The 22850-nt window shown below is 37.4% G+C and overlaps 3 protein-coding genes and 1 pseudogene across 8 annotated transcripts; 1 reads left to right on the forward strand and 3 right to left on the reverse strand.

The window, feature by feature from the left end:
• Positions 1-51: 51 nt before the first annotated feature.
• GXM3 (glucuronoxylan 4-O-methyltransferase-like protein (DUF579)) lies at positions 52-1244 on the reverse strand. The gene has a single exon (XM_021968857.2). It carries the CDS (start codon positions 1165-1167, stop codon positions 247-249), a length of 921 nt encoding a protein of 306 aa, XP_021824549.2. The 5' UTR covers positions 1168-1244; the 3' UTR covers positions 52-246.
• Positions 1245-1935: 691 nt separating this feature from the next.
• On the reverse strand, positions 1936-9499 carry LOC110765667 (putative serine/threonine-protein kinase At1g09600). Of its 6 annotated transcripts, none has more exons than XR_002528057.2 (10): positions 8975-9356; positions 8387-8871; positions 6960-7244; positions 5578-5895; positions 4951-5178; positions 4275-4375; positions 3743-3821; positions 3164-3619; positions 2382-2772; positions 1936-2238 (listed from the first exon to the last, which is right to left on the reverse strand). XR_002528057.2 is itself a non-coding variant. In XM_021968851.2 (10 exons), coding segments are annotated over exons 2-10 (2160 nt in total). In that variant the 5' UTR covers positions 8976-9072; positions 9363-9499; the 3' UTR covers positions 1936-2565. The 6 variants fall into 6 exon arrangements, 4 of the variants coding, with proteins under 4 accessions (XP_021824543.1, XP_088110043.1, XP_021824548.1 ...); XR_002528058.2 differs by having other exon boundaries at positions 1936-2307; XM_021968851.2 differs by adding an exon at positions 9363-9499 and having other exon boundaries at positions 1936-2772; positions 8975-9072.
• A 4256-nt stretch (positions 9500-13755) lies between these two features.
• Positions 13756-17254, reverse strand: LOC110765729 (uncharacterized; annotated as a pseudogene).
• Positions 17255-18913: 1659 nt separating this feature from the next.
• LOC110765671 (plasminogen activator inhibitor) lies at positions 18914-22097 on the forward strand. The gene is made up of 2 exons (XM_021968860.2): positions 18914-19132; positions 20364-22097. The coding sequence occupies exon 2, from the start codon at positions 20636-20638 to the stop codon at positions 21854-21856; it is 1221 nt and encodes a 406-aa protein (XP_021824552.1). The 5' UTR covers positions 18914-19132; positions 20364-20635; the 3' UTR covers positions 21857-22097.
• The last annotated feature ends 753 nt before the right edge of the window (positions 22098-22850 follow it).

Genomic DNA, 22850 nt, shown 5'->3' on the forward strand with positions numbered 1-22850 from the left:
GGTAATTTATGTCATTTACAAAATTTGACATACATAATTCAAACACTGAAATTATTAATTGACAAAAATTTATTTCCGTCATTTAATAATTCTCTGCAACTTTCAATTCCTTCCTCCAAACAGAGGGTTAGCTAAATCCCGAGTTATTTTTCTCCATCTAAATGGAGGGTAAATGGATGGAATTAATAGATACAATGAATCAAATATGACAGATGAAGAATTAATTTGCAAAAACACATGAATTGACTACTCAGGGCAAAAGGACCTGTGGGAACCATCCCTGTGACTAGGAATATTGAAGTGCCTCAACCTCCCTTGTTGCTTTTTCATGTAACCTTCACAAAGGAAAGCCTTGGAAAAGTTATCTTCAACAACCCTATTCACATCATGCACAAACACATCAGTCTCTCCCTCCTCCTTGTTCCTAGCCATCATCCCAGCTGTGTATATGGCGCTCATTCGTCCCGGTGCTTCATCGTGATACCCTGTGGGCGCATCCACCATAATCAAATCCCATTTGATATCGTAAACCTCACTAGGCAAGCCCTTGAGTGCCAGCTGGCACATGCTATACCTAGGATCACCAACTGCTGTGCACTCGGGGCCCTTCCCAACGTCCATGAGATTGTCAGCCTGGTTCACCTTGCTGTCATATGTGACATGGTATGACTCCAACATGGGGAAACGGCGTTGGATTTGCTCGATCCACGACTCGTCCTCTTCGAGGAAAATCGTGCGGCCCCCGTGGTTGAGGGAGCTCCACATGAGGCTGTCGTGGCCTAGGCCGAAGACGAGGAAGTTGCAGGGTGATTTCTTGTCTAGGACCTTTGATGTGACTGAGATTTCTTTGAGGGTTTGCTGTGGGGTGATGGTTGAGGTTGTGTAATGGATTAGAGCTTTGGCTAGGGAGGGTGGGATTTTGTTGCAAGTCAATGGGGTGTCACATTTTGTTGATCTTTCATCATCCTCGGCTTCTTTCTCATCCAAGGGTACTTTTGGCAAAATGGTGGATTTTTCATTGGAGGAAGAAGAAGAAGAAGAAGAAGAAGAAGATGATGATGATGAATCAAAGCTTGACCTGAACACAAAGAGGACAACAAAAGCAAGGAAAACTCCAAGGAGGAGAAGCTTATAGTTGAAAGTTGGAATATGGGTTTTGGTTCTCATGCTGAAATGTATTCGCTTTTTTTGTTGTTGTGTTTTTTATGAGCATGGACAAAAATATGTTAAGAAGAAGTTGGAGCTCTGGGAAATATATATATATGTGTAAGGTTTTTATTATATATTGTGGCATTTGTGAGTTGGAGGAAGAAAGGGACTGAGTTGATGAGAAGGCGTTGTGTTGTGTTGTGACAGATGCTTAAGCATGAAGGGAGAGGGAACTTCGGATGCATGATGAAGACATAAGAGCTACTATGATTCTTGGTGAAGCAAAACTAGTTAAGGTTGGTGGTAGATCTGCCACTTCCATTGGTTGCAGGTGCCATTTTTAAAATCAGTTTGGAGAAGCTATACATGTTGCATTTAACAGGTGTTGTTATCTTAGATATTAAACTCTATCTCATTGATGATGACGTTATTATAGGTTTCATCTTCAAGTACCCTGTTTTGGGGGATCAAAGTTTGGAAGGGGGAGGGGGAAGGTACCACTGGGGTTTGAATCCGAGAACACTGATTTGCAGGCAAGTATTCTTATCACTGAGTTATAGACCCGTTGGGTACTTCAATTCTTCAAAATATTACAATTCAATCATTTATTTGATTACACATGTGAATAAGGCTGTACCAAGCAAGTGGTAAAAAGAACAAAAACAAAAGGGGAATACTTCAACCAACAAAAGAAATTCTAAGGCAAGGCACGAAACGTGGATTATGGATAAAATATGGTAGGTACCAACTTCCTTAATAATAAAACATTAAAGCCATTGTAGGATCTGCAAGAAGAGTTCGAGTCATTTATAATTGCTTAAATATATGCACTTTTGTATTTCATTCCAAAAGAAACCTAAAAAAATGTGAAAAAGAAAAAGGAAAGAGCATTGTGCTGATGGGTTTGGAGTAGTAAGAACTGTCTTGTACATTGATTTGAACAAATACTGGCCTGTGATCACAAAACCTTTGACTTAGTGATATAACTTAGCCTTTACAAAGAATGAAATATAGCTGATTGAGCAGATCAGGTTTCGGCTGTGCACAGCTTGTCTCCAGCATCTGGACACCAAAGAGACCTCTCACCATCTGGCAATGAAACAATTTTCTGGTATGTCAATTACAAAAACCATCCCAAAGAAGATCACGAGTCGATGCCTGGGGATTTAATTTACTTCAAATTCAAGATTAACAATCTTTCTGAATCTCTCTAGCAAGTGATGATAGCATACCTTCAAAAAGTGAATATATATCTGATGTGATATAAACCAAAGAAGCTCCATAAATCCCATTTATCTTCTCCGTGGTGAGATTTGTCAAATTCCCGAGAGGAATATTTCTTTAATATCAGAGTGATGCTGTTCCAAAGGAGCTCTTGCTTTCAAAATTAAGCCAGTGTGACTTTCCCCTCTGTCATCACCTGCCATTTCTTACATGGTGAAGCAGGGATTCGGTTTGTCCATTGTCACTGTTGGCTTTCTTGGGTTTGTTCTTGTCCAGACGAGCTTTGCGGACAGCATGTTGTATTTGTTTCTCATGCTCTTTGAGCATCTCCTCAAGGTTTCCTCCAGGGGGCATCAACGGTCCAGAGTAGTGAATCCGGTTCTTCTTTGTAGCATAACCCTGATGCCAAACGCAAAATTATTTAGTCACATTCATGTTGAAGATTAAATTCTATAAGGGCGGTAAACCACTCAGTAAACTGCAAAAGAGCCAATTCAAGACATTTAACCAAAGATCTCAAATAAGCAAACATGGGGAAACATCGATGGTGTAAACTTTGGCTTCAGAAGCAAGAGTACGAGAGTTCCTATTTCTAAAAATAAAAAACAAAAATTTCATAACTTGAATGGTTTGCATGAAAACAAATTCAACGATCCCACATACAGCCACTTGACCAGGGCATCATGTGAAAAACCAAATTAATGGGTGGGGCCAGCATTTGCTCCAGATATCAGTGGAGTCAAATTTCAAAATAAAGCATGTGATAGATGAAAATAGTAAAATCCTTTACCGTTGCAGACTCCTTCCCTGATGGCTGTTCATCCTTCTTATGTGAAGACTTTGGCCTATCCAGAAAATTGTGGGACCAATCATGTTTTGCAGAGGAATCCCCGTTGTCTAAATGACTATATCTGGCATTAATACGCTCCTCCGGCCAGTGTGGATTTGCACTAGCTTCTACAACACCATCATATCGTGAATCACTTCGAACCGAAGCTGAATTGGAAAACCTGGACGACTGGGCTGCCCCACGATACATATAAGACTTCTCCACACCATTCCTAGACTGGCCAGATTGCGACATATTCCGAGAAGATCCAAATGCACTTGGGTGCATTGACTGGCCAGAATGGGAATAGCCATTTGATGTTGCTCCTTTGGGAGGCTCAATAGGAAAGCCAGAGCCACTATCCTCGTCAGGATTGTACTTTTCACTGATGCTTTTGGGGTTAGGCTGCCCTTGTCGCTTCCAGATTAGGAAAGATAACAAAGAAAGCATAGAACATAAATCAGTAATTCATCACAATGATTTGGGTTTTGTATTTAAAGACATGATGAATTTAATCACAGAATTTGAAGGCAAGGATACCTGTATTGAATTGGCATCTGGTGCTGGCACAGCCTTTGATTCTTTGGAACTCCCTCCTTTACTACCAGATGCTCTTCGCCTGGTTTTCAGATAAACAAAGCAACATTCAAGTGAGTGTGAACAAGATTAATAACTCAAAATACACATACAGGAAAAAAAATTATCTTGCCAGACAGTCTTGCACCACACATTTAAACAAGGAAGAGTTGTTTTCTTTTATTTTTCTTTTATAGCAAAACCAGTTTTTCTTTTTTTGTTTTGCAATAAAACAGCTGCCTCCCCCATGCGAGACAAAAACAGAAATCTTTCTTCCTCCTCTGAAGTGAGCTTAATGCAGCAAGCCATCAGAGCTTTAGATAACGAATCAGTTTGGTACTGATGTCCAAAAAATATGTCACGAAACAAAACTAATAAAGATGCAATTAGCTATTTACCGAAAAAGAAGACACCCCACAGACAAAAAGATGTCATAATCAGATCTTGCATAAGAAAGGACCTGAAAAGTAGTTAATATAATAGGAAAATTGCTCACCTTCTAGCTTCCTCATCTCGGAGCTTGGCATCAAACTCCTTGCTAGGTGGGTACTTAGGCAAAGTTGAGGGATCAGAGGGAAGAGGCAACGATGTGAAGAACTGGCAAAAAGAAAAGAAAAAATATATATCCTCAGAAGTAAGATCTAACTTCCTGACCTAATAGTTGAATTAATTATGGGAAGGTAACTTATAGATCCCAACTCAAAAGAGAGTAGAAATGTAGGATGACTATAAGCAATCATCTAGTTGAAAATTGCATAAACTGTACTGCTAGAAGGAAGCCCAGGGGGTAAAATTCACCAATCACATATTCAAAATTAACCATTCAGCAGACTCATTATATATATGCTCAGATCCAATATTTTCTAGCAAATTCAGAATAAGCACGACTAATTATAATGTGGGAAAATTTAGGACAACAGCTTTCGGTTTGACTAACCATTAGGATTAATATTTCAGTTCCAAATTTAATTTCAAAAGTACTAGTCATTTTAGCAGTTGCAGCTAGTGATATATTAGAATGCACTTCAAATTACAGCAAAGAAAACCAAATTTCAGAAACAGAATATTGTTTTTTTCATTTTCTTAACCCCAAATTGTTTCAATTTGACAAGATCAGAATTCAATAGACATAAGCAACATGGTTTCAAATAGTAAAGAAAACCCATGATTACCTCACTGTGAAGTGCAGAAGAAGCTGTTCCACGACTTTCAGGTTCTACTGCTAGAAGAACCTCTAACAGGGCCAATGCTGACGGAGGGAAGTCCTTGAATGTCTCAGCAACACAACGCTTGTATGGATGCGTTGGTTTAAAAATAGTTGCATGCGGCAATTTTGATCTCTTCCAGTATTCTTCAGAAGGTGACCCACAAAGTTTGAATATCTTATGTAGTTGCTCCACCTATAAGCAATAAATGATAAGGTCAAATAAGACGTCTGAATAGGTCCATCAGTACAGCTGGTAGATTCCATGTTAGAGCACAAGGGATTAACCATACAAAATCACCATTAATGATTTATCCGATTAGAATATTCTTAGAAAGTTACAACGGACTTTCATCCATCCTCTGACAGTCATTGGAATCTGGTTAAGTAATTTGCTCCTATCAGCAAAAATCAAGCTCATGCTCTCGAACGACTAGACTTAAATCTCAGATGCCATGATTAAGAAGATTATGAATTTCTTGATATTTGCCACATCTAATAAATGTAAAGCAAGTCGATATAAAAATATAAATACATATGTATATGTAAACATATCTTTTACGTGTGCATATCATCAAAAAGCTGGGGAAAATACCTCTGTTCTTCCTGGCATGATAGGCTTCCCAGCAAACAATTCTGCAAGAATACAACCAGCACTCCACAAATCCACAGCAACCCCATAATCTGTAGAGCCAAGTAGAAGTTCAGGTGGTCGGTACCACAAGGTTACTACCCGACTTGTCAGGGGCTGCTTTTGACGGGGTCGGTAAAAGGTTGCTAGCCCAAAGTCAGCAATCTTCAGGTTGCCATAACAGTCGATCAAAAGATTTGATCCCTTAATGTCACGGTGCAAAATACCATGACTGTGACAATGCTCAAGTCCACGAAGAAGCTGTTGCATGTAACATTTAATCTGCAACACGGTGCACAAACACCATATATCAACCACAATAAAAGATTAGTCAAGCATTCTGCTACCATAAAAAACATAAGATCATGAAAATGAACACAGCTGCAATTAGATACAAATGGATCACATTGACAATAACGCACCATTCAGGGTTGTCCTCAAAATAAACAATATTGCTGCATTTTGGGAACTTTGGGTGAGCACACAAAGAGGTGCATGCTCTTCCCAAAATGGGGGGAGGGAACTCAGAAATCACAGAAACCCTCAAATCGTCTGTTCCTGATTTATCACAATTACCATATTACTTTCTGGGATCTAAACCCAGCCACTTCTTACTTGGTGATTCATGAAATGACACTGAATTCTATTAGTCACTGAAATAGTTTTTTTAAATCTAAGAGCATCAGCTTCTTGAGGATTTTTGTCTTCAGGTGCATGCCTAAGCACTATAACACAATTTTATGCAGCAGACTAACATCCCGAACTCCACTGCTATTGCTATTATGATACATCACTAGTTTCTGATGCTGATAGAGGCAACTCTAGGTACTGGGTAGGTGGTATCTTGGATCCATAAGAGGAAATTTTTTGCACTTCTTAGATGCTAGAATATGCAAGGAACAACCTGATGATTATGTACAATATTGGTTGCAACATCAAATATATCACAAGTTTCGCGAAGAGCAGAGTCAGCAAACCCCAATGTCATAATGCTGATACCATTTTTCAAGTTTTTTTATTTATTTTTACTACGTTTCCCTTTTCTCAATTATAAGCTGTTTAAAGCCTGCTATAAAAGTAGTACAGGTAGTGAATTAAATTATCACAATTTATTAATATTCTAAAGTCCTCTCACCTCAACTCTTGATATATTTGGAGTAACTAAAACTGTAAATAACCTACATACAGTTGTCTGCGGTGATACGCAGCTGCACTTATGTAAAAGTCAATAGTAAATTTGTCAGTTTAAGAGACTTTTCCCTAATTTGATGCTCAAATCGGAGACATCTTATATTCTTAGTCTTCATAATCACAATACATGAGATCAAAAGCAGCAAAGCAACTACCTGTGCTTCAGTGAACTTGACCCCGGGCCGTGCTGCAATCCCAGCAAGATCATGCTCCATGTATTCAAATACAAGGTATAAGCTGCCCGAAACCCTTGATGTAATCAGACCTTCAAGCTTCATGATATTGGGGTGATCAAGCTTACGCAAAATAAGAATTTCTCTCGCCATAAAACGCACACTTTCTGGATCCATATTGGCAAATCGCACCTTCTTCAGTGCAACTATTTTGTTTGAATCCAGATCACGGGCTCTGTACACACTGCTGTAAGTTCCTTGTCCAATCTGCAGTACACAGAAGAGTCAAATTTATTAATAAATAAAAGAACTAAAATACAAACGTCCATTATGTGGACACTAACTCAAGAAAAGAAAATACAATTGTCAAACATTTGCTAGGAGAATCAAGTTTAGGCCCTGGGGGTTAAAAGATAAAAACTCATATCAAGCAGCTGATGAATTTCCAATTTAAAATTATCGAAAGAATCAAACCCAGTATGAACGCTTGTCTGATTAAACTCATTTGTTAATTTCTTCATTTTACAATCTTTCCATCTCTATGTGGTGGAAGAAGCCTGATAGAGAGCTACATGAAATTCCATATAGCTCAGTTGCTCCAACCATCAAGAACACACTCTTTGCTGATTGATTTGCATTTTTTTTTAGTCATAATCATCAAGTGACTTATCCATACTTTAATATTCTCCAACAAAGAGTGTGTGGTGTCTAAGTATGTACTTATCTACGCACTTGACTGTTCTGAATAAATTTAATCTGTTAATAAAGCATTGGCAAAGGAAGATATGGAAAAATCACAAAAAAGTTTCCAAGCTCCTGGTTCCATCAACTTACATCAAGGTATATACAAAAGTGAGCATAGACAGAATCCATTAGTAGTAGCAGCTGACTACCTCAATTAGAAGTAACTAATTTTGGTTAGTTTTTTTTAAGATTGAGTGTATCTTACCTCCTTTCAAAATGGCAATATGTTTGTTTACTTTACTCTTAAAAATAAAAATCTACGGTACATATGAATTGATCTTTTATAAACACCGACAGGCATGCATCTTATTTAAGCAAATCAATCTGACAATACAATTTCAGTGTTTTCTAAAACAAGTTTATAATACAAAAACCTAAATGCACATTATTAGTTAAAAGAAGAGAAACTAAGTGCACATTGTGTTAAAGAAAATCAGCACATTTGTTCTAGGTACAGACTTAAAACACAACTCCAAAATTAACCGCCAAAGTTTACTGTAAAAAGTAAATGAAAGATATCTGAGATATACACAAAACATGTAATATTCACACCTGAAGAATTTAAATGTGGGTTTCGTAATACCAATATCACTAAACAAGGGAATAAAAATAAAAAATCATAATAAACTACCACATAAATCAGATGTAGAAGCAAATCAACAAACCTTCTCCAATTTCTCAAATGAGTCTGCCTTGAGAGGCACCCACCCACTGATTGCTTCACCTGCCACTGCAGTCAGCCAAGAAGGCCATCCAGCAACAACTTGGGCTCCTCTTTCTCCATTTGATACGCTAGTTATCCTAGTTAGCCCGGATGGTAACTTTCCCCCACTCGCCCCACCCTCCATGAAGGGTTTTGTGGGTTTCTCAGTAACCACCATCTTCTTCTCCCCTTCATCCGATGAAATAGGAGTTGACCCTGCATTCTCTTCTGTGTGAGGATTGGTTATCAACCGTGCAGTCGCATCAGCCCCAACTGCAGCTTCTGACAGTTTTGATGACTTGCTTGACTTTAATTCCTTGTCTCTACGTTGATTCTCAGAAACGTATTGATTGGATAAAGTTGCCTTTGAGCAGATGCAGCCCATAATTCTACTCCACAGTCCCCTATTCCGACAAGGACACTGCAAAATTTCTCTAATAATTCCCACTGCAAATTTCCATTTTTCCAGGCTGTGATTTTTGCAGTATTAAGCATGCAATCTAATCAGCATTCACACAGAATTTTCAGAATCACCTGATCAATAACTTACTTCTCCAATCAACAACTTCAGAAGGCTCCAGTAAAATTATTTTATTTCTACAACCTAGGGAAATGAGAGAGAACCCAGAGCAGGTTCTAAACAAAAACCTATCAAGAAAAAAAAAGTATAACTTAAACCGAAAGATCACAAAAGCCTATCTGGACAAATTCAAAAGAACCCAGATCCCCAATTCAAGAAAACTTCACCAGTGACAACCCAATGAGGGAATTTCTCCCCACTATCAGTTCAAATTAAGAAAATCCCAATGCCAAATTCACCAACCTCAAGAACCCAGATCTCAAATAAAAAAGATAAGTCAATTCAAATCAACCAAAACAGGATTATTTTCCAAAATGTCAATACTTTCTTATTCAGTGGGAACAAGAATTAACCAAACCTGGACAATGCGAATTCAGAATCAGCCAATGCAAAACGGAATCAAATTGCCCAAACGGAACAACAGCCTGGGTGTGTGGGTACCGAAACTTTCTCCGCCCAATGTGGTTAAGTCCATAAATAGAAAAAGTTGGAAATTCCAAAGAAAGCCAGAAAAAAGTGAAATGCAAATGTTTACCCTTTTTGGAATTCAAATGTGGGTTACGACAGACAAGCAACTCGGAGATTCTAGAGAGAGAAGAGATTCTAGAGTGAAAGAGAGAGATTTTAGGATCTGGGGTGCTCCTAGAATTACGTAGAGCCAATGATATTGAACTCAGAACAAAGCTCACACGCCATTCTATTCTGTTTTCTTCAACAGAAAGAAACCGAGTAAGTTTTATGCTTTGCTATACTCTGTTTTAGAGAGAGAGAGAGAGAGAGTATAATAGAGTGCTAAAACTACATTCAAACACAGCCAAGGAAGAAGCACAAAGCAATTGTCCGTCGACAGAGGGAGCAGAGTGAGAGAGAGGTCTTGTTGAAGTTACACACCACACGGGTACAGAGTTGAGGCTTTGCAACGTGGCAAAATGCGGGTCCCTTTGAAGATTGTTTTGTTTTTGGTCGAATCGATAATCGAAGTCCCTTTGAAGATTGTTGGTCCCACAAGAAGTTGGAATGGGACTGGACTAGCAATGTTCCAGTCAAGTTTATTATTTCTTTTGTTTATTAATCTAAGTTACAATATTTTCTATATTTTTAATTTTGGATGACCGAAAAAAGAAGTAGAAATGCTCATAAAAAATAATCTGGTTGGACAATCCACGTTCAAACAACGCCATCCCATCCGTTGTGTTGTGACAGATAAGTCCACCACAGGCTGGTTTGGGTGGGACATTTTATTCCTTTTGTATTCTTCTTATAGCAGTTTCACCGGGAGGCCCCAGTCCAAACAAGAGGTCTGGACTCCCAGGTTCCCAATTCGGTTTCCAGGGCCCAAGTCTTGTCAAGGCAAGAGTTGGGCTCTACCAATCCGGGCAAACTCAAAAGCAAATCTTGCATGGGCAAGTTGATCTAATATTGACGTCATTATAACGTCAATAATCAATTTAAATAACAAAAAAATTGAAGAAAAAATGAAAAAAAAAAACCCAAATTTTCAGAATTTTTAAAAAAAAAATACCTAGCCTTATTCTTCACTTCCCACACCAAAACTCTATACAAATTTCTTTCCTCATATCTCATGTGAATACTGGTTGTCATGGCAATGGGTGGAAAACCAACAAAAAAATTAATAGGGCATGCACTATTTATGTGAATAATAACAACCCTTGACTCCCTTTTGCATGGGTGAAAATGCTCCTTTTTTTTTATTGATTGATAGATTTAATCTTAATGACTACATACAAAAAAAATTCTTTTGCTTTTTCCCAAAATTGAAGAACATACAAATATACATTTATATTTGCAAGCCGCCCCAACCTGCAAATATAAATGTTGGGCGGCTTGCAAATATAAATGTTGTGTTTTGAAAAAGTCATTCATAGAGGATGTGCACGATCTTAACCAATTCGTCAAAACTGACCAGTCAAATAATTTCGACAACATTGACAGATTACATTAGATTAAATCAAAAAATTTGGGAGCCAACAAGATCGGTTCGATTGGCAGGTTAGGGATTAGAAATCCAACTTAAATCAAACCAATCCAACCCTTAAAATGTTTACACGGCAAAATTGTAAGAATGATTTCTCAAATAAGACCCCACTTTACTTTTCGTCCATCAACTCCAAAAATTGTTATGGTCGTCCTTCAATTAGATATTGTGTTGCATCATTCGTCCTTTTCGTCAATTTTGTTAGTTTTTCGATCAAAATTGATCACATGTGATGCACGTGATATTTTTTTAGGGGCAAATTAGACTTTTACCCAACTACTACCCTCACCACTTCTTAGCCTAACTGCACACCACCCCCTCCCCAAAAACCAACCCTCCCTTTTGATGGGGTGGAAGAGGGACTATGGGTGTGATGGAAGAGAGTTTGCACATTTTGATGGGTTTGTGCCTAGTGTTGCTGAGCTTGAGGTTGGTGATGCAGGGAAAGGCTTAGAGGTGGAAGTTGTTGAGTTGAGGTAGGTGAGTAGGTGAGGTGATAGATTTGAGGGAGGGTAAGTGGGGATGGGATAGTTTATTAATTTATTTTATATAAATTTCCTAATTTGCCTTTAATTTTGATAGAAAATTTTACATATTTGACGAAAGACCAATGATGTAATGTGATATCAAATTAAAGGACAACCGTAACAAGTTTTGGGATTGAAGGACAAAAAGTAAAGTAGGGTCATATTTGAGGAACTATTGCTACAATTTTTCCTATATACACATATTTGTTCTTCTTGGGGTTCAAAGATAAGACCATCTTAACTTTCAATGTCAAAATTCATGTTGTAATGTTGTTTATTTTGAATTAGTTAGTACACAATTGTATTTTTTTTTAAATCAAATTGAATTTTGTTATGTGATGATTATTAGAATAATGCTACTTTTACTAGGGCTGGGCATTCAAACCGGTAACTCGGTGAAATCGCCCAAACCAAACCGATGGTTTGGGTTGGTTTGATTTTTTTTCTATTTTTTTTTTGTCATCAATTTGAACCCAAACCAAACCGAAATATATGGTTTGATGTACGGTTTGCATTATTCCAAACCACGGTTTAACCAAACCAAATTGATGATATTAAAAAATTATTATATATAATATTATTATAAGAAATATATATAAAAAATACATAGTTTAAAGAAGTAAAATAATAATAAAAAGCTGGCTTTTGTTGTTGGGCATGCCAACACACATGCCTAACTGAATTTTTTTCAAAACCTCTAACACACGCATGCATCTTGTCTTCTCTTTTTTTTTTCCTTGTTTTTTCTCTCTCCATCTCTCCGTTTGTCTTGTCTCCATCAGTCCCTCTCTCTCTATTTTTTTTTCGCCTTCTTCTTACGTATGTCTTAACTACCTCTCCCCGTCTCCCTCTTCTTTTTCTTTTTCTTTCCTTCTTCTTCTTCTTCTTCTTCTTCTCTTTCTCTTCTTTTTCTCCTCTTCTTCATCGAAGTGGTCGGTTTTCATCAATTATGGTTTGATTTCGGTTTCCAAAATAGCCAAACCGAGGCCTAAGGTTCGGTGTTCGAGTTGAGCCCAAAACCGAACCAACCCAAATCAAGCCCACCCCTAACTTTTACCATATTTGTATACTACATTCTCATACCACCTTCTGTGGCAGATGATGTGTACAACCACATCAATTAAAAAGTGTCAATAAATCATAAAAGAAAAGAAAATGTTAAATTAGTTTTGATTGATGTGGTTGTACACCTCATCTGCTATATAAGGTAATATGGGAACGTGGAATACAAATGAGGTAAGAGTAGCATTACTCTCTTTATGTATATACTAGTCTCTTTGCACGCGCTTCCGTGCGTGCGAGAGGCTTTTTTTATAAAAAAAAATAAATTTATTTTAGAATTAAAAAAGATAATGGGTAGTTGTGTTCCATAAAAATAGGATCAATTATCTTATTTTTCTTTTAATTTAATTTTTTTTAAATATGAAAAAGTGTGAATTTACCATATTATCCTCATTTAATTATTAATTTCAATTCTTAATGTTTGCATTAACCAAGGGCATTTTCTGGTATTTTGAATGTTTCACCATTCTCTGCCTTTTGCTTTATATATATCTATATAGATATACACACACATACAATTATTCTCTCATTCGGATGTCCACATATTATTATCGTATGGATGTCATTGTAAATAGGGAGGAAAGCAGGGATAGGTAGTAGAAAATATATGACGTCCACACAATAATAACGTCTAGACATTCGCATAAGAGAATTTCTATATATATATACAAACCAATCATCCAATGGCTTCAATTAGATTGGATTGGACTGGATCCTAACATCCAACTAAATAGGATTGGACTATAAAATCTCAAATCCAATAAAAAATTAAATTAGATTGAATCATTTTCAAATTGATGCACAACTCTCAAATCCAATAAAAAATTAAATTAGATTGAATCATTTTCAAATTGATGCACAACTAGAGTCTTTGAGTGTATAAAAAGTACAAGCCCTAATTACTAATATTAAAAACCAAGAAGACAGGGAATCGAATCCATTGCCTAACCTACACATTTTGATTCCACATAACCTACTTTCTATTTATAATCATCGTCACATTAGACCGATATCTTTTCCTGAAAGAGCAAGAGCTTTGTAACAAATAACTAGTAATTGAATGTACAAGCCTACAAGAAAACAATAGCTGGATACTCCATTTGGTGGAAGAGAAATGAGGGAGGTTTGTGTATGTTTTCAGCAGCCTCGTATGCGACACTGTCTCACTACAAAAGAGGTTCATCTGCATCATTAAAATAAAACCATCAGCGTAAGCTTACCACAGGCTCAATTATTCCATGTTATAATAGTACAAGAAAAATGTAGTGTATCAAATGAAGGTTCCTACCATCATCATCATCGTCATCGAAATCTTGGTTCTGCCTGCAAGGTCAAAGTTGTATTAAAAACATATTACTTTCCCACACATGGACAGACAAACCACACTCCTCCTAGTGCAAAACTTCAATTTTCGTGAACAGAACTTCTAACGAATAAGTGAGGAATCAGGTGGCAAGTATAAGCAATGAAAATCCCAACAATGAACATAAACAAAGTACAACTACCTATCACTATTTTGAAATGATTACCTATAAACAAGGTAAAGAAACAAATAGATATATAAGATGAAAGAATCTTCGTTTTCTTGTATTCCAAAAACAGATATTACAATCTATTTATACACAAGGTACATGAATGTAAACCTTTCAGTTACTACATAACTGAAATGTATTTACAACCTAATAATATCATAACAGCAGAAAGCATCATAACAGAAATGTATTTACAACCTAATAATATCATACCAGCAGAAACAATTACATGCTGGCATTCATTGGCTTTAAACCACCCATTACTAGTCAGGACTATGGTAATTTCTTAACAAGGTTTATCACTCCCCCACAAGCTGAGCGGACGACAAAGAACGGGAAGCTTGGAGAGTAAGTAGCGAAACCGAAGAGTGGAAATACCCTTGGTTAGAAGATCAGCAAGCTGATCCGTAGATGAAATGTAACCAACTTCAAGCTCCTTGCGAATGGCTTTCTCTCGAACATAGTGATAATCAACCTCAATATGACGACTGCGGGATTGAAATACGGGATTGGAAGTAAGGGAGATTGCACTGACATTATCACACCACAAACGTGGAGGAGGAATGGGAATACGAAGATCACGAAACAACGAACGCACCCAGGACAAGGTAGCAATAGTATAAGCTAGTTGGCGGTATTCGGCCTCCGTACTGGAGCGTGAAACACCCCGTTGTTTCTTGGAGCTCCAGGAAACAAGATTATTACCAAGATAGATACAATACCCTCCTGTAGAGCGACGATCATCGGGATCACCGGCATAGTCAGCATCAGCATACGCAGTAAGACGTAACTCACCAGGCTTATATACAAGACCATGATCAGAGGTATACTTGAGATAACGAAGAATCCGTTTGACGGCACCCCAATGAGTTGTCGTGGGTGTGTGCATAAATTGGCAGACTTGATTAACAGAAAAGGCAATGTCTGGACGTGTGAAAGTAAGATATTGAAGAGCCCCAACCACACTATGGTACTCAGAGACATCAGATAACGGGTCACCATCATGCAAACTTAATCTGCGACCACCAACAGTAGGAGTAGGCAAGGGTTTGCAGTCTAACATCTCCGTGCGTGTCAAGAGATCCAGTATATATTTGGACTGAGATAAATGCAAGCCTGTGGAGGTCCGTACCACTTCCATGCCCAAGAAGTAATGCAAGGGACCAGGATCTTTCATAGAAAATTGACGGCCCAAATCGAGAATGAGCTGAGTAATGTGTGACCCATTATTGCCTGTAACTAAAATGTCATCAACATAAATCAACAAGTAGATAGTAATAGACCCCTGAAAGTACGTGAATAAGGAGGAATCGGCCTTGGAAGCAACAAAGCCCAAATGCTCTCTCTGATACTCTTGCGTTGTCTGGTTCTCCTTTCAATGATGATGATCTTGTCGCCATTATTATGAATAATGTTGGGCCCATGTATGAAACTACTGTTGCTTCTGCTCAAGCTCGTGACAGTCCCATCACCTATGCTGTGTTGGAGGCTCTTCTCTTAAGTGCGGAACGCCGTCTTCAATCTCTACCACCTCCTGGTGACACTGGTACTACCGTCTTCAATCTCTACCGTTCCTATACGAACCTTCTGATAATCATCATCACTGAAGTCTTCTTCTGCCTCCTCCTCCTCTTCTTCTTCATCTTCATCCTTACCTTCACCTTCTTTCTTTTCTTTTCCATCATTATTACCCTACAAATGAGAAGAATTATCAACAATGCATACAAAAATTAAACCATCTATGAAAAGAAATTTTAAGACCAAGCATATTCAAACTTTCATTTGGATCCTTTTCATACATAGATGTTGGTACAGTGATCTTTGACACAACATGTTGTAGTTAGGTTGACCATGAAAGACTTTTTCATACCTGACACTGTTCAAACTTTTCAAATAAATCTAACTTCTATAGCTCTGCAAGAGTGATGATCTTTTAAACAGAAAAACAAAAGTGTACACTCTCATGGGACCTGAGTCAGGATTCCATCGAACTCTCTTCCGGCCTGGTTGCTGTGCCCCTGAACCTGATATACCATTGCAACAACGAGTACGTAAAAAGCAAAAAGAAAACCACAAAACCAAAGTAGAACATTGGATATCATTCCCATTCTTTTTTCATATGATTTTCAGATTACAAACCTCCAGTCAGTTCTTAGGGAAATCCCTTGGTGGTTTTTGGCTTCAACCTGTCAGAATATCTTTCTACTTCTGTGTTTTGCCTCTCTGAACTTCTCCTTACATCTAACTATAAAATCTTGGTGAGATCAATTTCAGATTCACAGTAAATGTGTACAAATCTTCAACCTTAAAAATATTAAAGGGATCAACATATATGAATCATATTGACTTTCACAACAGAACTTTACCTATAGACAGCATAGAAGCATCACTACATGGTTGATAGTCTTCTTATAAAAAAACAAACAAACATGATTTCAAGCATACCAAAATAATGAATGCTCTCCACAACAGACCATGATTAATATCTTAGCCAGAAAAGGAAGGGAAAATCAAATCAAACATGCTTCATAGATTGCTTAATTCCATGACTGAATGATAGAAAAAAAAAACATAAACAACAAGTTTTAAAGTAGATCAAGCTAACCCTTTGAAGTGGTCTGCTCAAGATAAAAAAAGAGAGCCTTTCCAAATATTTTGAAACTTGAGGCTTTGATTGACTAAGTTTTCTTCCTCACTCAGACCCTTGTTTACCTTCTTCTCTAGATCAAATACACCTTTGACATTAGGCAAATCAATATCCTGCAAAGAAAAGTTTAACATGAAATATGAAAAGTAGGAAAATGCCAATATCATAGCAAAACTTGCCACTAACTGCAACTGAAGGATCATAAGAACAATACATTCATTGAAATTAAAAACAGAACCAATTGCAAAAACCTATTACTCAAAAGTTGGCCATTACTAAAATGCAAGAACTCACTTAGCAACCACACTAGTTCAAAATCAACAAAAGTAAAGATGAAGACTCAAATTGTAGCTTGGTAAATTAGTGCTGAGAAAAAACTGCAGCAAAGAGAAACAAAGGAAAAAGCTCAAAGGGAACTTGAGTGGCATAGCCAAAACCACCGCCACCTCCTCCAAATCCACCGCGTCCACGGCCTCTATATGCCATTGACCTTCACATACAAATTGCAAACAAGAACTACTCAACAAACATTAAATTTGGAAAAAAAAAAATTGCACCTCAAGTTTTTAAAACCATGAAGAAGAAAAATAGAGAGAAACTTGGGAACAATTTTTTTTTCCCATTTCTGATTGAAGATAACCATTTTAATTGAAACTCGACCAACTCACAAACTGGTGCAAAGAAATTTTATTGAGAGAGGGGGAGAGAGAAAGCTGACAAGACCCACCCCGAATTCCCCCTTGGAATCCGTGACAGACTTGTTACCTACCGTATCTAACCGATGCCGAGCTCATTTACTAAAATAACACCTTTCTTCCCTATTTTTAAAAGAAATTGAGCTGACACTTCTACCAAAATTTTGGCAAAATGTCCCTTGTAAAACAAACATTTTCCAAATTCTCCACCTGTAAAACCACGCATTTAAAATCCCAACTGCCAGGACACACAATCCCTTCCTTATTTTTGTTACTCTGTAAATGTGAGTTACTGATATTTTATTGACATGTTGTTCATTGGTTTATTTTACATATACCAAAGTAAAATCTACAATACAATTGAACCACTAATATGAAATTCCAAATAGAACACCACTTATAGCAAAAATTGTTGTAAAACCCTAACTTTATTGAAACTGAAATTCCACTAAATTACTTACAGATTACTAAATGATGATTCCACTTCAAACTTAGGGAATGTTCACACACGTCACTTCCAAAATGGAAGAATCGCGTGACTTTGCTCTAAGGAACAATACGGCCTCGCCCCTTCTACTCTAACTAACTAATTTTCAAGTAGCATCAACCTTGATTAATTCCCACAACGATTCCAAACTAGTTTAGCTTTGTTCTTGGCAATATGGGTTTCGGTGTTCAAAGTTTAATTTCGTGGGTACAGCCAAGGATAGACCTAAGATTTCAAAAGAGGGTGGACTAAATTTACCTACTAAAAATATAGAAAACTCAACAGTATAAATAAATCATTTATAACAAAAAAAATACACCTAGCTATGAGTGAAACATTCACTTCAACTAAACAAAAAACTTCATTAGCCATGAGTGTTAAGAAGGTTTTTTTTTTTTGATAAGCCCAATGTATGTTCAACCTAGGAATTGTATTGGGGTTTGAGCTTTGGCATCCATCCATAATACCAAAAGGAGAGAAAAAAAAATATTTTGACATGAGTGGGTTGTTCGGTAGAAGAGAGAGAATAGGTTAGAAAAGGGTATAATTGAGTTACGATTTTTAAAAAATATTTTGACTTGGTGGTGTGCTATATGCATTTTGGGCTGAAAAAAATAAAAAATCGCCTGGGCTATAGCCCAGGTTAGTACCTTCTGTGGTCCGTCCCTGGGTACTGCTCCTGCTAATTTGGGTTTCACCCACCCGGTTGTAAGTTGGTGGCGAATTATAACCCGGTTGTAACGTAAGGAGACTATTGAACTTAAACCATGCGATGAATCTAACGGCTACTGAGCCAACCCCCGCAACAAAGCCTGGCACTTTGACCCCCGCATTATTCCCTTATTGCCCAAAAACAGCATAACAGGAGAAAAAGGAAACTCACCGTAAACGCCGCCACGACATTGCCACGTAGATTCGAGTAGAAGCCGAAGCAATGCTTATTCAGTTTCCAAACCACGAGGCTCGGACGACACAGCTGGATACAGCCTGTCACCAACAAAGTCCCACTCACCTATTCCCCTAACTACGCTCTCTCTCTCTCTCTCCCTCCCTCCTTCTCCCTCCCCCCCTCTCTCTTTCTCTCTCTCTCTCCCTCTCTCTGTGGAAGTTAGGGTTTTCTGATCCTCTTGTTCGATTCCCCAATTCACGGTTCGACTTCACCAGATCACGATTTTCGGCTTTGTAAGCTCTCGATTGATCTCCCTTTTGCTTCAATTGGCACTATTATTTGCTATCAGTTCTTGAATTTAGGGTTTCTATTATGTTGTTGTTGTCGTTTTGATATGTAAAATCTTTATTTATTTATTTATTTATTTTGAGTTTATTGATTTTATAGTCAATATTTTGACTTTCGCGGCTCAATATAAGACGCGTTTCTTCTTGAAAAGGATTAGATTTGGAACAATGTTTGTGCAAGGTTTTATTGTTTTGCAATGATTTTAATGTTTCTGGACCGTTTGGTTGTTGAGAAATGGTAGGAAAAGAAAAGAAACAAGATTATACGTTTAAACCGTTCTTCAATATCTAGGTTTGATTTTCATTTTCTTTCTTAATTTTTTGCCCTTTTCAAAAAAAAAAATTTATGCTGCTTGATAGAGCTTTGTAGAGTATCGCTAGTGCTTAAGAATGAGATGCAGTAGCCCAATTTCTTTTATCAGAGTATAAGCAATTAGAGCAAACATTGTAGTTTGACTGACATAAGCATTAAAACAGACAAAATCGTGCAAAAGTAGTTGGGGAAGAGTAATTTCTTGTAGAGTGATTTTTCTGTATAATTTTGTTTTCATAAATGCCACAGAAAGTATGTTAAGCATGTGATGCAATCTCACCCCTGCTTCTTTTCTTGTGTACCTGTGATCTGCTGATCTGTCCTAATTCAAAGAGTAGATGATTGGACGAATGAAAATGCAATTTAACTCGATAAATGAGCAATTGCGTGCCATTGACTGTGTGTGGATATAGTATTATGTATTATACTAACAATTTATCATGCATAATTGGTACTTGCAAAATCTGACTAAATCGTAGAATATGTAATTACCTACTATTTGCCTCGAGTAGAAGCTATTTTTTCATGCTTTATCTTAAATGTCCAGGATTTCTTCTCCTTATTATATCTTTACAATATTGTATGAGGTTGGTTTATTTTGTGTGCATATATTGCACTTGTTCTTTATAGTTCATCATGTCTTTGCTGAAGTTGCAAATTAAAGAGACTTTTTAGCCTCTTATTATTATTTTTTTTTGGCTGGGATGAGAATTTTGAACTTTTAATAGGTGTGGTTTTGTTTAGTTTGTCATTTCATTGTAGTGTAAAATATTCAAGTGCTGTAGTTATGACAATAAGATGTTTTTTTTTCCAATCCTTTAAAAATCCTCGTGCACTCATGGCTTCGTCCATTTAATGTTGCAGGTATTGTTCGTGCATCTAGGTCACATACCTAACCTAAGAGCCCAACATTCTACAGATATTGTTGGTGCTTTATGGTTGTTCTTGGGAATTCTGTGGAAACATCAACTTCAGTAATAGATACAGCTGATCTGAGTTCAATGAGAATCTTTTGGTATTACTTCCTAAACTGCGTCGTTTGTTCTCGTTAATTCTGGGAAGGAAGCGTTTACGCTACCAGAGGATCTTTGTATCCATGCTGGCAGAGAGCATGCGTGGAATCTGTGTTTCGGGTAATGCCCCTGACGAGCTTTGCTGCCGATACACTCGGTGTGTTGACCATATGTCTAGTTGCTCTCTTGATCCTTCTTGGTTTCCTCTGCATTATTTACTTGTTTTACTTTCGCTCTCGCATTCGTAGCCAGGGTTTTATTCAACTTAGTTATTTCAGTGGCCCTTGGATTATTCGAATCACTTTCATCTTGTTTGCAATCTGGTGGGGTTTTGGTGAAATTGCCCGTTTAAGTCTGTTGAGACGTGAGGGGAGACTGTTGAATACCCTTAACTTGAAATGGCAGGAGAATCTTTGCAAATGTTACATAGTCTCAAACCTGGGGTTTGCAGAACCGTGCCTATTTCTGACCCTCGTGTTCCTACTTCGTGCGCCCTTGCAGACAATGGAGTCAGGAATTCTAAGCCGAGAGGGGAATGGGAAAACAGCTGGCTATGTTCTTTTCTACTGCCTCCCAATGCTTGTTCTTCAGCTCTTTGTTATTTTAATTGGACCCGAGCTCCACAAGAATAGTTTACGTAAATTGCCTTCCTCCTTCACAAGTACAGTGAACAAGACTGATCACATTGCCGCCTGCACTTACCCTTTACTGAGTACTATCCTACTTGGGATTTTTGGCATCATTCTAACTGCCTACATGTTTTGGCTTGGAAGGCAGATTTTAAAATTGGTCATCAATAAGGGTCTGCAGAAGAGGGTTTACACATTGATATTCTCAGTTTCAAGTTTCCTTCCGTTAAGGGTTACTTTTCTTGGTTTCTCTGTTTTATCTAAACCAGAGCACATTCAGTTTGAAGTTCTTTCTTTCTTGGCTTTTCTTGCACTTTTATGTTGTGCTGGGGTGTGTATATGCATGCTTGTTTACTGCCCAGTTGCGGATTCTTTAGCCCTGGGGAGTCTACAGGACTTGGAGAGTAGGAGGAGAGTTAATGATGATCAAAATGACACCATTTCTCTTATTGCTAACCAGAGTCATATGGAAGAAAGTTCTGGAATCAGCCCTAGTAGAAACTCTGATGTATCAGCAAAGCGTGGATCAATTTCTTTTCGTACTTTAGAAAAGGAGGAGGGTTCTTCTAGGGTACCCTTTGTAGAACTGAGCCTCTTCTCTCCTAGTCGAGATGCAACACCCCCGGAATCACCTCCCCTCCTTGGCTGGCCAATGCGTCCCCTTCCTTCATCTCACTCACCCGTAGTTCAAATTCATGGAACCACAGATAGATAGAAGCATGCAGCAAAACTATGCAAGGGACTGAGTTCGGCTGGTCAATATCAATATCAATATCAATTTTGTGGTAAAGAAAAACTGATTGTAAAGGGTTTAGATTTTTGAATAAGGATTTTTATTCTTGGTTTGTTTTCTAGTTTATTCAGATTAGTGATGGTTTTGCTTGCTTGATGGAATTCGTGGATATGATCTTTCTGTTCTCTCCTGTACTATTTTTATAACCATTTTTTATTTGCAAGTTTAAGTTGCATCCATTTTCCGTTCCATGCCGAAATGAAGATTCAATTCTATTATAAGATACCAACTTGTATGTAATTTTTTTAGGTACTGTTTGATTTTAAACTATAATGCACTGACATGAAACATGATTTTGCAGTTGGATGAGAAGAGATTTTAGCTTATCTGCTAGCTTTGTTTCGTTTTAGTGACGTTTTTACCTCTCTTCTCCCGGATGGATTATTCATACTGTTGGTCTAGACACCAAGACAAATTGTCTTCAAAAGCTGGTAGACTGGGAAGGGTTGCACAGATTTACATTTTTAATACCCTTAGACTTTATTTCTGTTTTCCTCTTTCTTCTTTTAATTTATTTTCCTTATGTCTTTTTCGGTTTTTTATACGCTTGAGTTAATGTCATTTCGTCCGCCTTTTGGATAATCAAAATAGTGTTTTGGGGCGGCCTTGAAACTCAACTCATTGGTTGGTTAATGGATGGAATTGAGCTGTAAACCATACATTCTAAACAGGGGCACATGGGTCATCTCGTGAATCCATCAATTTAATAATGTTGAATAAAATATTTATATACAAATATTTGTTACCAACAAAAAAAAAGAAAAAAAAAAGAGTGAAACCAATCAAGATGATTGTTTCCCTGTCCTTTATCTGGAGCTTAAAACTTATGAATTGTGAATTGATTGGGAAATTGGGTTGGCATGAGTTCTTTTCTACGCAAGAATTGATTTAGGACATCAAATCTTCTTGATTTAGA

This window comes from Prunus avium, chromosome 1 (genome assembly GCF_965620075.1).
Source record: "Prunus avium chromosome 1, drPruAviu1.hap1.1, whole genome shotgun sequence".
NCBI lineage: Eukaryota > Viridiplantae > Streptophyta > Magnoliopsida > Rosales > Rosaceae > Prunus > Prunus avium.

What these genes read in the sequence shown, in the direction of transcription:
- GXM3 (XM_021968857.2), bottom strand. Translation starts at nt 1,167, where the DNA reads ATGAGAACCAAAACCCATATTCCAACTTTCAACTATAAGCTTCTCCTC.
- LOC110765667 (XM_021968851.2), bottom strand. An exon ending in TCATGCCAGGAAGAACAGAG is followed by an intron (nt 5,179 to 5,577) that starts GTATTTTCCCCA and finishes TATTGCTTATAG; the next exon opens with GTGGAGCAACTACATAAGAT. An exon ending in CAGATGCCAATTCAATACAG is followed by an intron (nt 3,620 to 3,742) that starts GTATCCTTGCCT and finishes CTAATCTGGAAG; the next exon opens with CGACAAGGGCAGCCTAACCC.
- LOC110765671 (XM_021968860.2), top strand. Translation starts at nt 20,636, where the DNA reads ATGCCCCTGACGAGCTTTGCTGCCGATACACTCGGTGTGTTGACCATA.